Source organism: Paroedura picta, chromosome 7, assembly GCF_049243985.1.
Source record: "Paroedura picta isolate Pp20150507F chromosome 7, Ppicta_v3.0, whole genome shotgun sequence".
Lineage (NCBI taxonomy): Eukaryota > Metazoa > Chordata > Lepidosauria > Squamata > Gekkonidae > Paroedura > Paroedura picta.
Window position 1 is genome coordinate 122,306,991 of NC_135375.1, and position 13,880 is coordinate 122,320,870.

The following is a 13,880-nucleotide window of genomic DNA, read 5'->3' on the forward strand; positions in this document are numbered from 1 at the left end:
ATGATCACTACTGTGACTCTTAATTGGAAGACTATGCCAGGCTCTCTCAACCAGAGTTTTGTGAAGCCCTGGGCTTTCTTGGTGGCCCTGGAAGGGTTTCCTGAATTGGTGGGAGTTAATTTTTTATATATTTTTTAAATTTGTTAGTCATTTATCAGGTGATAGGACACTATATGGTCATGTCGACCTCCCCCCTTCTCCTAATGGGCATGGAAGGGGAGGGGCCTCAGGTGGGCATGTCCACACCTCTGCTTTCCCACCATCTTCTTCATGATGGCGCCACTTCTGGGGTTTCTCAAATCCTGAAGAATGTTTCCGGGTTTCTCAGTAGGAAATAATTTGAGAGAAGCTGATCCATGCTTTTTGCCAAAATGGCGTTTCTCCATCTATGACATGTGCAGTTACTAGCACCCTACCTGCCTCCAGAACACTTGGCCACTGTGATCCATGCAATGGTCCTAACCAGGGCCCACCCTGCTTCACTTCTGAGAAGATGGGGGCTGGCCTTCACCTTCAAACCTATCTCAGCTCCAACGGGGAGGGGAGAAAGGCGTCCGTCTCTTTTGGTCCCCATTGAGTATAAACCAAAGGCAGTGATACGGGATTCACAGGAGCCAGTGGGTGAGCTGGTTTAAACCATTATGGTTCACACATGGAAAGAGAACTTTGGCCAAAGAGAGAGGCCTCCTGCACAAGCTTCATGGGATCCCTGCCGGATGCTAGGGATATGCATTCATTCAAAAAACATAGGTGACCCAGGGTTTTTTCTCCATTCATGTCTGCAGAAGAAACAAATGGCGAAAAGCAAAACAAGTGGTCCCCAAATTGCATCTGTTTGTATTAACGCTGGCAGTGCACAGATGGAAGCGGGACTGAGAGTGATTTAGACTGGGAAAACTCTTGTTAAAACAAAAGGAGAAGAGAAGAGCTGGTTTTTTGGACTCCGGTTTTTACTACCTGAAGGAGGCTCAAAGGGGGCTTCCCTTCCTCTTCTCACAACAGATACCCTGTGAGGCAGGTGGAGCTAAGAGAACTCTGAGAGAACTGGGACTGGCCCAAGGTCATCCGGCAGGCCTCAGGTGTATCCTAGCAGCTTACACCTGCTTACCTTTCCTCTCCTTACAATAGGCAACCTGTGAGGTAGGTGGGCGGAGAGAGTTTTGAGAGAACTGGGAATGGCCCAAGGTCACCCAGCTGGCTGCATGTGGAGGAGGAATGGGGAAGCCAACCCGGTTCTCCAGATAGAGGCTTTCAGGGAAATGTATGAGATGTACTGTCTTCTTCTTTTTCTTTTTTTTGGCACCCGTAGCCCAATGTCTCTAGAATTTGGGAAATGTTTATCACAGCTTCTGAACAGTAGCGTGACAGGCAGGAGAAATCGATGGGGAATGAAACAAATGGGTAAACTTGACAACTGGAATTAAACACCAGTCTTTTGGGTCTCTACAATGCTAACACCTAAGAGGGAGAGGTCACCCCCCCACGCCCACCCCCCGCGGGTCCACATTTTGCTTGTTGCTCTTGCTGAAACTGGAATTGCACTTTTCACTGTGTTTTTGTTTCTGTCTTTTGCTTTCCCTCTAGTAGACATGGCCGAGGGCTATAGTGGCGCTGCCGGGAGTCTTATTGAGACCGTGCGGAAGTTCTTTCCTGAAACCTGGATTTGGCACGTTGTCTCTCTCAAGTGAGCCTTTTCATTTTTGCTTTCAGCCCGTTGGAATCGCCCAGTAATTGCTCTCAGACCCATTTCTCAGCTTGGTCTCTTTCTCCGGAAAGCCGTTTCTGCAGCACTCACTTCATGTTTCCAGTTTGCTCAATTCCTTTTTAGACACTGGAGCTTCTTTCTGGAGGCTGGAAGTGGTGTGTGTGTTTCGTGGGCTTAAACAAAGTGTGGTATGCATGACAAACTGAACACCTAGTTTAGGATGTCAGGGGCCGTGGCTTCTGCAAGCACTTCTATCCAGAGTATTCTAAAGGAAGCTGGAAAGTAGTGGGAAAGAATTTCTAAATAACACTCTGGGTGTATAACTTCAAATGTCCAGGCATAGAGCTCCATTCCAGCTTTATATTGGTTCGTCTTGGCTTCCCATAAAGAATCTTGGGAACTGTAGCTTGGTGGAGATTACCAGAATTGTCTATTGAAGGTACCTTGTCTCTCCATTCATGTACGTGAGCAGAGCTGAAATTGCCTATAAATTGGGGCTGGGCCAAAGGAATGGGGCTGGGCCAACCACTTGGCCAAAGGAATGGGGAAGATGAAAAAGAACCTGTTTCAATTCTCAGAATTCAAGTGGAAATGGAAGATGATTTTGTTTGTCACCTCCACCCTTTTCTGTTGTCTGGTTTTTGCATTCCTTTACTGGTTGTGTGCTTGTGATTGAGGATGCCCACGAAGGGGTCACAAGGGGCCACTGCAACACCCGTGAACACATAGGAAGCTCCCGCTTGTTGAGTCAGGCCATTGAGTCAGGCATGGTCCACTCAACTGGCTGTAGCTCTCCAGGCTTTCAGAGTCTTTTACATCACCTCCTGCCTGGACCTATATGCCATGGGGTTGAACCTGGGACCTCCTGCATGCAAAGCAGGGGCACTTCCACCGAGTCCCAAGATGATTGGACCATCACTGGTGCTCTTACCTAGATTGGCCAACCTCTGCTTGGTGTCTGGAGATTTTCTGGAATTAAAGGTGACAGCAGAGATCAGTCCCCCTGGCATGCCAACCTCTGTAGGTAGGGTTTCCAATGCCAGGTTGGGAAATATCTGGAGATTTGGGGTGGTGGGGCCTGTGGAGAGGAGGGCTTGGGGTGGAGAGGGACCTCTCTGAGGTCCCTCTCCACCCCAAGCCCTCCTCTCCACAGGCCCCACCACCCCAAATCTCCAGGAATCCACCCTCCGTAGCTGCCATCTTCTCTGGGGGAATTCATCTCTGTAGTCTGGAGGTCAGTGGTAATTCCAGGGGATTTCCAAGGCCCATCAGGGGTTTGACAACCCTATAAATCAGGGATTCCCAACCAGGGCACCCTGGACTCCTAGGGCTCTGTCAGAGCTCCCCAGGGAATCCTCAGCCTTTCCTCTCTATCCTGCCTTAATGGACTCAGCCACAAGTTGTTCCTGGTATTGCCATGAAAGCGGGGAACTGGCTGCTCCCCTTGACCTGGTTACTGCACCTGGAAAAAGGGGTGGAGCTTGGACACCTACACCTGGCTCAACCCACCTCCTTTCTCTCCACTCCCTCAGTCCTCCTTGGGTGTGGCAGGGAGGCGTGGCCAGGTGACATCACTTCAGGCCCACTCTTGGGACTCCTTGAAGCCTGAAAAGTATTTCAGGGGCCCCTCTCCCATCCAAAGGTTGACAAGGGCTGCTGTAAGCCAGAATTGTTGGGGAGGGAAACATAGAATAAATGGTTCCTTTCTAAATATTTATTGGCCTGTCCTGTTTGTAAATGTTTGGGGATTCAGTTCTAAGTATCTGCCTTCTGATTCCTTGATCCATCTGCTGGCCTTTCTTTAGCAGACAGAGAGACCCTTCTCTCCCAGAAGTGTGGCTGCTAAATGTTCCTTCTTCTGTGCCTCAGTTCTAGTGGGAAGGCCAGCCTCCCGTACACCGTGCCAGACACCATCACGGAATGGGAAGCCAGCATGTTCTGTGTGGAGGACCTTGCAGGCTTTGGCATCTCCAAGCCTGCTCACCTGACGGTTTCCCAGCCATTCTTTCTGGAAATGACCCTCCCCTACTCCGTTGTCCGAGGGGAAGACTTCATTCTGAAAGCCAACGCCTTCAATTACATGAATGAGTGCACGGAGGTAAAGTTGTTCTTCCCCTCTCTTGGGCCTGCCAACCTCCAGGTGATACCTGCACAGTGGTGTATCTAGCCCAGGGGCATTCGCTGTCAGGGGCTCATGGGAATTGTAGTCCATGGACATCTGGAGGGCCACAGTTTGACTACCCCTGTTCAAGCCTATCTGGTGCCCAGGGAAGGAGGGTGGGTGGGGCCTGGTGACACGGGGCAGGGGGCAAGGCTTGGTGACACATCCACCCCCCCCAAGTCATAATTAACATCTCATTATCCTTTTCCACTAAGAGCCTCCTGTGGCACAGAGTGATAAGGCAGCAGAAATGCTGTCTGAAGCTGTCTGTCCATGAGGTTGGGAGTTCAATCCCAGCAGCCGGCTCAAGGTTGACTCAGCCTTCCATCCTTCCGAGGTCGGTGAAATGAGTACCCAGCTTGCTGCTGGGGGGTAAACGGTAATGACTGGGGAAGGCACTGGCAAACCACCCCGTATTGAGTCTGCCATGAAAACGCTAGAGGGCGTCACCCCAAGGGTCAGACATGACTCGGTGCTTGCACAGGGGATACCTTCACCTTATCCTTTTCCAACCAGCAGGGATCCCCCCAGAGCCATTCCAGTGGGAAATGGTTACGGCCTCCTGGCTGAATGTCCAGATAGGCCGCAAAGAAAAAGATTGAGCCTCCCTCCCCAGCAATTTTGCTCACAGCTCGCTCCCAGTTCGCCCCCTCCATCGCCTGGTCCAGCTGCTCTTTGCCAAGGAGCCAACCCAAAGCACTGTGGTGGCCCAGGGAGCGGGGGGGGGGGGACTTCAGAGGAGTTGCAAAGTGCCTTCCCTCCCCATTAGCCATACTGTGGCCCCCAGTTGGGGGTGGGAAAGCCAATCAAACATACAGAGCCAAGGGAAGCAAAGGGGCTCCTTCCCCCATGACTGCGCAGATGCTCAGCTTGTGTCTAGGCTGCCCATGTCTGAGTGGCTGTGCCCTCTCTCTTTCTGGCCCTTGCAAGGGTGGAGCCGCTGACCACAAGAGGACTGGACACACCAAAGGGCGACCAACGTGCTTCCGCTACCTGTGTGAGCACCTGCCAGCATCCTGGTCAAGAACAGGCTTGACACTTCCAAGCAGCCCTTTAGAAAGGCCCAGAGGCTGGCCTTGGCTTCTGCTTGCTGAGGTAGTGACTAAGATGACCTGGTCAGCAGAAGCAGAAGAGGAATATCAAACTGAATCAAACAAACGTTATGTCATAGAAGCCAAAACGGGTACCGGTCACACCTCGTTTTCAAAAGTGTTGTCTTCCTTGGTGGCTTATAATATTTCTCTCAAGGCATCCATTTATTTGGATTGTAGAGTAGTTTGCACAACACTTTCTTCAATACCTACAAGGATCCCATCGCCCAGCTGGGTCTCACCTTCAAAGGTGCTATGGGGGAAGTGGCAGGTGCCCACAAAGGTCGCTGAGGGGGCAAAGCAAAGTCTTTCTTGGAGGCTGTGAAGGGCCCAGCAGTGCCCCTCCCCACAAAGTGGTGCCCAGGACACACTCCATGCTTGCCCCACTCCGGATATACGCCTGCACCTGGAGATCTCCCACTATTACAATTGATCCCCAAGCAAGATCAGTTTCTCTGGTGAGAATGGCTGCTTTGGAGGGTGGATGCTGCGGAATTCCCTTGCCTCCCCAAACCCTGCCATTTCCAGGCTTCACCCCAAAATCTCCAGGTATTTCCCAGTCCTTAGCTGACTCCCCTTCTCTCCCTAGTTCCTACTCCCTGGGGGAGCCAGAGATGAAACCCCGTTCTTTACCGTTGTCAACTGCACTCTCCAAGACTGTCATTTTCTCTCCAGGGAAAGTGATTTCTTTCAATCTAAATTGTAGAAGACGAAGAAGAAAAGTTGGTTCTTCTATGCCGCTTTTCCCTACCCGAAGGAGGCTCAAAGTGGCTTACAGTCGCCTTCCTTTTCCTCTCCCCACAACAGACACCCTGTGGGGTGGGTGAGGCCGAGAGAGCCCTGATATACCTGCTCGGTCAGAACAGTTTTATCAGTGCTGTGACTAGCCCAAGGTCACCCAGCTGGTTGCATGTGGGGGAGCGCAGAATCGAACCCGGCATGCCAGATTAGAAGTCTGCACTCCAAACCACTACACCAAACTGGCTCTCTTGTAATTCCAAGATTTTACTAGGCCCCACCTGGAGGTTGTCAAGAGACTTTTTAACCATATGATTGCAAAAGGAATAAAGCTGTGTGATATCAAAGCGGCCCCCAGAGGGAGCGAAACACACACAGAGCTGTTTGGTTAGTGAATGCTGGCAGGGGCTCATGGGAATTGTAGTCCATGGACATCTGGAGGGCCGCAGTTTGATTACCCCTGAAAACCATTAAAAAACTGGCAAGATTAAAACATCACAAATGAATCAAGATTATCACACGTGAATATTCAAAACATGTGAAAAATAATAATATATTATTTACCATTAAAGAACTATATGGGGTGGGAAATAAAATAATAACTGTAGAAAGCGGAGATCAGATTGTTCATTTCAGGAATCAATATCCAATAATATTCACTGATACTCTGCTATCCTTCAGACACTCTTGCCAGTCTTATTGTAGTGGAGGTCAAACAAAATTTTGCTACCACATGAGAGGTAGTTGGCACTTTATCCCTTAACAGAAATCTTACTAAGGTGTCACTATCATATTCATTCATTCATTCATCCATCCATTCATTCATTTATTCATTTAGGTTTCTATACCGCCCATTTCTTTGCAGCTCTGGGCGGTTAACATTGAACATTATATAATACAAATTACATGGAATGATATATAGTACCAACAGTATGTAACATTAACTGTATGTAACATGAACTGTATGTAACATAAACCACATTATAAATAACAATTAACAGTAATATGAGTTTAGAGATGAATATTTATTATAATGTAACAGCAGAGGGAGAACCAGATTGTCCCTGATACTGCGATAAAATGGGCAAGGTAGATTGTCTCAGTTGGGTTAGTATTACAGGGACATAATCAGTCATGGTATCCAAGATCACTTAATATCACTGGTTTATTGAATAACATCACGGCTCTTCGTCCTTTTATAATTACCGTTTACATGAGTCAAATGATTGAATAAGACTTGACTTCACTACCACGACTTTGCTTTGCTGGCCGTGTTGGTCTGATTTCTGTAGAATTGCTCGTTTTGTTGGTTTGTTTATGCATCTCCTTGATTCTTCCTCTCTCAGGTGAAGGCTACGTTAGAGCAGTCCCAGGATTACAAAGCAGAAGACCTGTCCTCCGAAAACACCTTCACAAGGATCTGTGCAAACGAAAGGAAGACCCATACATGGAGGGTTCACCCTCAGACGCTGGGTAATCATCTCTGTCCTTCTCATCATACTCTTTGCAATTTGGAACACTTTTGGTCCAACGTTTATTCCAAAATTATCTCTCCCCTCAAAAATAGTGTCTTTATCCAAGTTAGTTCAAGGAACATAGTTTTGTTTTGTTTTTTTTAATAGATAATCCTGACATCCCTGAATAAAAGGGATGTCATTGTTTATAAATTATAGTAAGTATCTTTGTGGTAGAATGGTACATGGAAGATAAAAGAATGTTTAAAGGCTTTAATAAATTAAACCCAGCTCTTGTTCTTCTAAGTGATCCTTTGCTCAAAAGCTAGCAGTTCTGTATCTACGCCCTCCTCTTCCCCGCACAGAATCTAGGATTAAACTAGGCATGTATGGACTTGCCTTTCAGGGACAGTGAATCTCACAGCCACGGCAGAGGCTAAGCCTGGTGAGCTGAACGTGGGCCGACGTGACACAGTAATCCGACCTCTGCTGGTTGAGGTAAGCACAAAGATCTATCTCTAACCATTTTCAAATTGCCATTGGGTTGATTGATTGATTAATTATTTGGATTTATCCCCGTTGCTCCCGAATCCAGTCCGACTTGTAGCAATTTACAATAAAAGAATAATACAGGATAAAACAATACAATACAACGCCATAAACAATACAATACAACCACATTTTTGTAACTGTTGGCTAGCAGGATTTTTTTTTTTTTTTTTTTTTTTAACTGTTCATACAAACCCGCTTGGGTTGGGTTAGCAAAGGGAAACTGCTTTCTTTCCGTTTTTACCTCTTCGTTGTGTTTCTCAAGCGCTGTGGCGTGTTGTTTAAAATGCCCACAGTGCTTCCTGCAATGCTACTTTCCCCCCCAACCTTTAATAGCGGCATAATCTTCCTCAGAGGTTTTTTTTTATTCCAGAAGGTTGTTTTTTAAAAAAATATTCTAAATGGTTTATTTATTATTGTATACAAATCAATTAATTAAATAAACTAACATACTACTTCGGATCCTGGCAAATAGATGGGGAAGAAATGGAGATAGTGACAGATTTTATTTTCCTCGGCTCCAAGATCACTGCAGATGGGGACTGCAGCAAAGAAATTAAAAGACGCTTGCTCCTAGGGAGGAAAGCTATGGCAAATCTAGACAGCATCCTAAAAAGCAGAGACATCAGCCTACCAACAAAAGTGCGTTTAGTCAAGGCTATGGTATTCCCAGTTGCAATGTATGGCTGCGAAAGTTGGACCATAAGGAAGGCCGAGCGTCAAAGAATTGAGGCTTTTGAACTCTGGTGCTGGAGAAGACTCTTGCGAGTCCCTTGGACTGCAAGGCGAACAAACCGGTCAGTCCTGGAGGAGATCAGCCCTGACTGCTCTTTAGAAGGCCAGATCCTGAAGATGAAACTCAAATACTTTGGCCACCTCATGAGAAGGAAGGACTCCCTGGAGAAGAGCCTAATGCTGGGAGTGATCGAGGGCAAAAGAAGAAGGGGACGACAGAGAATGAGGTGGATGGATGGAGTCACTGAAGCAGTAGGTGCAAACTTAAAAGGACTCCAGGGAATGGTAGAGGACAGGAAGGCCTGGAGGATCATTGTCCACGGGGTCGCGATGGGTCGGACACGACTTTGCACATAACAACAACAACAACTACTTCGGTGCTGTAGTGGCACCCTTGAGATGACTCCAGAGTCAAGGTATCTCAATTGTACTGCTATAGCACTTAAGTGCTATATTGGTTTAGCACTATAGCAGCACCATTCAGAACATTTTTAAAAAACCTCTGAGGAAGACTGTGGTGAAAAAGCACAGGGTGGAGGGAGTAGCACTCTTTGAAATTACCATAGCACTCTGAGATGACTTGTTAATGGAAGGAAATTCACTGTATGAAGCCCCCGTCCCTGCATCACTTTACTGGAAACTGGGCCAACAACAAACTACAAAGGATAATGTGAAAATCCCCTATCTGTGAAAGGCAGGGAAATCAAGACTTCTGGAAGAGATTAGAGATGCTGTGTGCGTCAGGCTTTCTCAACCACAGTTTCGTGAAACCCTAGGGTTTCTTACCTGGAGGGGGTGGGGAGGGGAGGGGCCCCAGGTGGGCGTGGCCACAGCTCTGCTTCCCAACCATATTCTGCATGATTGTGCTTCTTCTGGGGTTCCTTGGTGCCAGAAGAATGTTCCAGGGGTTTCTCAAAGGTAAGAAAGTTGAGAAAGGCTGGTATAAACTATTTGTGGGTATGCCATTTTGTGTTCTATCTCACCTTACGTGTGTTTGGGTATTTTGGCTGTATTACTTTATTTCCATTGGATTTCAGCATTGATTTTGTGCCTCTTCCCCCTTTTTACCAACCGTATAGCCTGAAGGTGTCAAAAAGGAAGTAAGCCAGAGCTCTCTCATCTGTGTAAAAGGTAAGGAAACAAATGCTGGTCTCCACGTTTGGCTTTGAAAGTTGGGCAATAAAAAGAAAACCAATCAGAAGAAAGTTGATTCCTTTGAAAATCTGGTGTCGAGATTTTGATGGATATAGCGGAGCACTAAAAAGACAAATAAATGGGGAAGAAATGGAGCTAGCTAAAATCAATCCTGAACTCTCCTTCAAAGCTAAAATGACTAACCCAGGGCAATCGTACTTTGGTCACTTTATGAGAATACAAGAATCATTGGAAAAGACAATAATGTTAAGAAAAGTTGACAGTAGGGGGAAGACCCAGCGTGAGATGAATTAACTCAATCAAGGACATTCGTGAGACCCAAGCAAGGCTATTAACAACAGGATATATGGTAGTCTTTAATTTATAGGGCTGCCATTAATCACCACCGACTTGACAGCACTTAACACAGAGAGAATGTGAATCAGACCGTAGAACCATGGATATTGGCAGAGGCTCAAGTTAATTGTAGTTCATGGACATGTGCAGAGCCACAATTTGGTGAACGCTGTCCTAGAACATCCCAACTCCACAGTATAAGGTGGTGGTTCACAGCCCTTTCTCAAAGTTCTGCATAGAACCATAGTGCAGGTCCATGGTTCTGTGGAGGTCATAACCGTCTCACATTTGATTCCCCAAAGAACTCTTGGGTGTATGTCTCCAGGACTTGGAGCCTTATTGATTTTTTAAAATTTCCCCAGAAGGTCTAGAGCAGGGGTGGCAAAACTGTGACTCTCGAGATGTCCATGGATTACAATTCCCATGAGCCCCTGCTAACATCATTTTGTCAGGGGGTCATGGAAATTGGAGTCCGTGGACATCTGGAGATCCACAGTTTTTCAACCTTTTGATCATGGAGGAGCCCCTGAAATAATTTTTCAGACTTCGAGGAGCCCAGGGAGTGATTTCAGTAGGCCATACCCCCAGAAGTGACCTGCACCCTTAGCCCTCCTTTTGCTCCCTCCCCCCACCTTTACTGCTCCTCTGCCTCATGTAGGCTGGGATGAAGGGTAGGAGCTGAGAAGACAGCCCAGACCGCTCCCATACCATGCAGAGCTCCCATTGACCCCCGGGGGTCCACGTACCCCTGGTTGGGAATCCCTGGTCTAGACCTTCTCTGGTCACCTCAATTGGCCTCAGTCCTTCCAAGTCTCTTCCTGAAAAGAATGGCTGTGCTAAATAGTCTAGGGACCAATTGGATTGCTCTCCTGAGCAGGATCATTTGTTCCCGAGGATCCCTGAAAAGGGATTCCCGTTCATTTTTGTGTTGCTGTCACTCCCTAGGCAACTCAGCCACTGAATGGGTATCCTTGAACTTGCCTGAAAATGTGGTGGAGGGGTCTGCCAAAGCCTACTTTTCCACTCTTGGTAAGTTCTTGAAATGGTGGGTTGTTTGTTTGCTTTTCTCCAGTCCGTGTTTTGTCCCTGAGGGCCAAAGTACAGCCACAGGGGTCCGGCCTCCACATACGCATGCACACATGCCCCCTCAGTTAGCCACGATGGCGGCAGGGATGTGCACAAAACAGTTCACAGGCTTAAATTTGTCACGAATTTAGCTGGTTTGTGTCCTCACCTGAACCCAGGTTCGTAGGAGGCACCTCACAGAATCCTAGAATCATAAAGTTGGAAGGGACCTCATGGGTCATCTAGTCCAACCCCCTGCACCTCCCCCCAGCATTTCTCCATGGTGGGTTTGGGGTCTGGGCCACTTAAACCCTCTGTTTTTCTTCCCCCACTTCCAAATGGGGAGAGGTGAAGTGGAGGTTTTAAAAGGCTGCCTACCGTTTCAGACTCACAGCAAACAAGTGACTTTCTGTGATCGGGGGCGGGGGGGGCGGCGGGGGGGCAGATGCTGTTCTGCCATGCGTGCCACATTCTGCACTAATGCCCGACCTCAGCTCCAAGGAAGGACACGTAAAACCGACCCTGAAGGTGTCTGCTCCTTTCCAAGCTGCGCAAATTCCCATTGAGTTTTTCCCTGCAGGGGATGTTCTGGGCACTGCTCTGAGTGACACGGAAAACCGTCTGCAGATGCCTTCGGGTTGCGGGGAGCAGAACATCGCCAAGTTCCTGGCCAACCTCGTCATCTTGAACTACCTCAACGACACCAAGCAGCTGACGGAAGAAAAGAGAGCCTTGTTCATCAGGCGCCTGTCCAGTGGTGAGTGGCCTTCCAAACCAGCACCGGGAAGGAACGAGACGGGACTTGCAAGCCCCTCTTCCCGCTGCAGCAGCTGGGATGGGTTTGCTGCAGGGGGCCAGGCTGGCAAAGGTTCCCCGTTGCTCATCTGGCCGTCTAATGCAGCAGAGCAAGAGGAGGGCTCCTGCCAGGCTTGTTTCCCTGGTAGAATTTTTTTTTTAATCAGCAATTTGTATAATTAGATTAACATACCGTTTATTTATTTATCATTGATTAATTCCATTTCTTCACCGCCACTCCTGGCCAGGCAGCTCAAGGAGGTTTACATCAGTTTGAATAAAATAACCCAGCCCAGCCCCCGCCACACACCCGCCCCTGCCCCCTCTCCCCTCCTGTCAGCTCAGTAGACCACACGTCTCCCACGCCTCAGTGGAGAAGTTGAGAAGGGACCCGATCGATGTTCTGCCACCCGGCCTCAAACAAAGGCCTTTTACTAGCCCTCAGCTCTTCGGGGAGCTCCTTCCACCAGGTTGGGGCCAGGACCAAAAAGGCCCTGGGGCTTTCCAGACAAGAGAGAGGCGGAGTTGGCTGGTCGTTGCCTTCCTCTGCAGAGTCTTCCTTGGTGGTCTCCCATCCAATCACTAACCAGGACTGTTCCATGCCTCCTTCCCTCCATTCGTTTAATGTTATGTGTCTGTTAAAGGGGGGGGGAAAAGAAACAGAGCAGTTGCTACATCAGGTTTGGGAATTTTTTCCCCCAATTCAGGGTACCAGGGGCAGCTGTCGTACAGACTCCCAGATGGATCCTTTGGTACTTTTGGGAACCAGAACGAAGATGGAAACTTGTGGTGAGAATTCAGAAATTCCTTTAAGTTGCTGTTATGGAGGAGAGTCTGCATTGCTAAGGCCAGAGGGCAGAGGTGGTGGGCTGGGACCCACTCAGTGCTTTTAGGTGTGTGTGTGTGTGTGGAGGGCTGTTTACCAGATCCAGGCTGGAAAACTCCTGAAGGTTTGGGAACAGGGCCTTGGGAGAACAGGGACCTCAGTAGGGTAACAGGGCATGGGGTCCACCTTCCAAAGCAGCCATCCTCCCCAAGGGAAATGACCTCTGTAGTCTGGAGATGAGCGGGAATTCTAGGGCATCCCAAGGCCACCCCTGGAGGCTGCCAGCCCTAACTTTTGCCCAGTAGGACACCTGGTTGCTGTGCAGTTTGGCAGGCGGCATTCTTCTGCTTGGACCATTGAAAGATTACTATTACAGTTCTATATAACCTCATCTCGTGACATTTTGTGGTTGGCTTGCAGAACAGAATGGCTCTTCCAGCAGCCATTCTGTGACGCCTGCTGCTTCCTGCAGTGGCCATTTTGTGTTTCTGCCCACCACCATCCCGCGTCAGAATCCCAAAGGTGCCCACAGGCTCAAAAAGGTTGGGACCCCCTGCCAAAGGTTGTTTCTTTTTCCTACATGGAGTCACGGACTTCCCAAACGCAGTGACTCCCTTTGGGCGGGTTTGAGGAAGAAGGTCACCCAGCCCTCTTCTGCTTTGAAGAAGAACCATTTGCAGTTCCTGAGATGGAACACCTGGGATTGTCCTCCTGTTGATGGTTTCAAGAGCAAAAGAGACTTCCCCTGCCCAGTGCTTGGGCCATGGCTTCTGTGCAAAGCCTATAAGATGCAAAGACTCTGGCCCAGGCGTCTGTTCCCCTTGGCAAGTGGGGTTCCCCCTCTCTGACTCTGCTGTGCTCTTTGCATGCAGGGTCACCATTCTCACCTACAAAGCCTTGGCCAAAGGCAAGGAGTGGATCTACGTAGACGACAACGTCCTGACTGAAGCTCTGAAGCGGATTGCAAGCTGGCAGGGGCCGGATGGGTGCTTCCATCAGGCGGGGGATATCTTCAACAATGCCGTGAAGGTGATGAGGATCCCTGACCGCCACGCAAGCAGGCCCCCAAGCCTGATTTCTGTCCACCTTCGGAGGCCTTCGAAGTCCTCTTTGCCGTAACCCTAATCGCAGCCTGTAATGCCTCTTCTTGGGGTCGCCAAGCCCCCACTGGGGTTGGGAGACTCCCCTTTGGGTGTGGCCCGGACCCCGCTTTGGACGTAGAAACCAGGGGGAAATCCCTCCCAAAATATGACCCCCCCCCCCCCCAAAC

General features: G+C 48.7%; 1 protein-coding gene across 1 annotated transcript in view; it reads left to right on the plus strand.

Annotated features, from left to right (window-relative positions):
- LOC143841643 (ovostatin-like) overlaps window positions 1–13,880 on the plus strand; it is a 61,042-nt gene that overhangs the window by 35,910 nt on the left and 11,252 nt on the right. Inside the window, exons 19-27 of the mRNA XM_077346259.1 lie at window positions 1,585–1,684; window positions 3,575–3,803; window positions 7,042–7,168; window positions 7,556–7,647; window positions 9,513–9,564; window positions 10,870–10,953; window positions 11,570–11,746; window positions 12,492–12,573; window positions 13,483–13,639. Coding sequence (XP_077202374.1) covers window positions 1,585–1,684; window positions 3,575–3,803; window positions 7,042–7,168; window positions 7,556–7,647; window positions 9,513–9,564; window positions 10,870–10,953; window positions 11,570–11,746; window positions 12,492–12,573; window positions 13,483–13,639 — 1,100 coding nt within the window. The remainder of the gene's footprint in view (window positions 1–1,584; window positions 1,685–3,574; window positions 3,804–7,041; window positions 7,169–7,555; window positions 7,648–9,512; window positions 9,565–10,869; window positions 10,954–11,569; window positions 11,747–12,491; window positions 12,574–13,482; window positions 13,640–13,880) is intronic.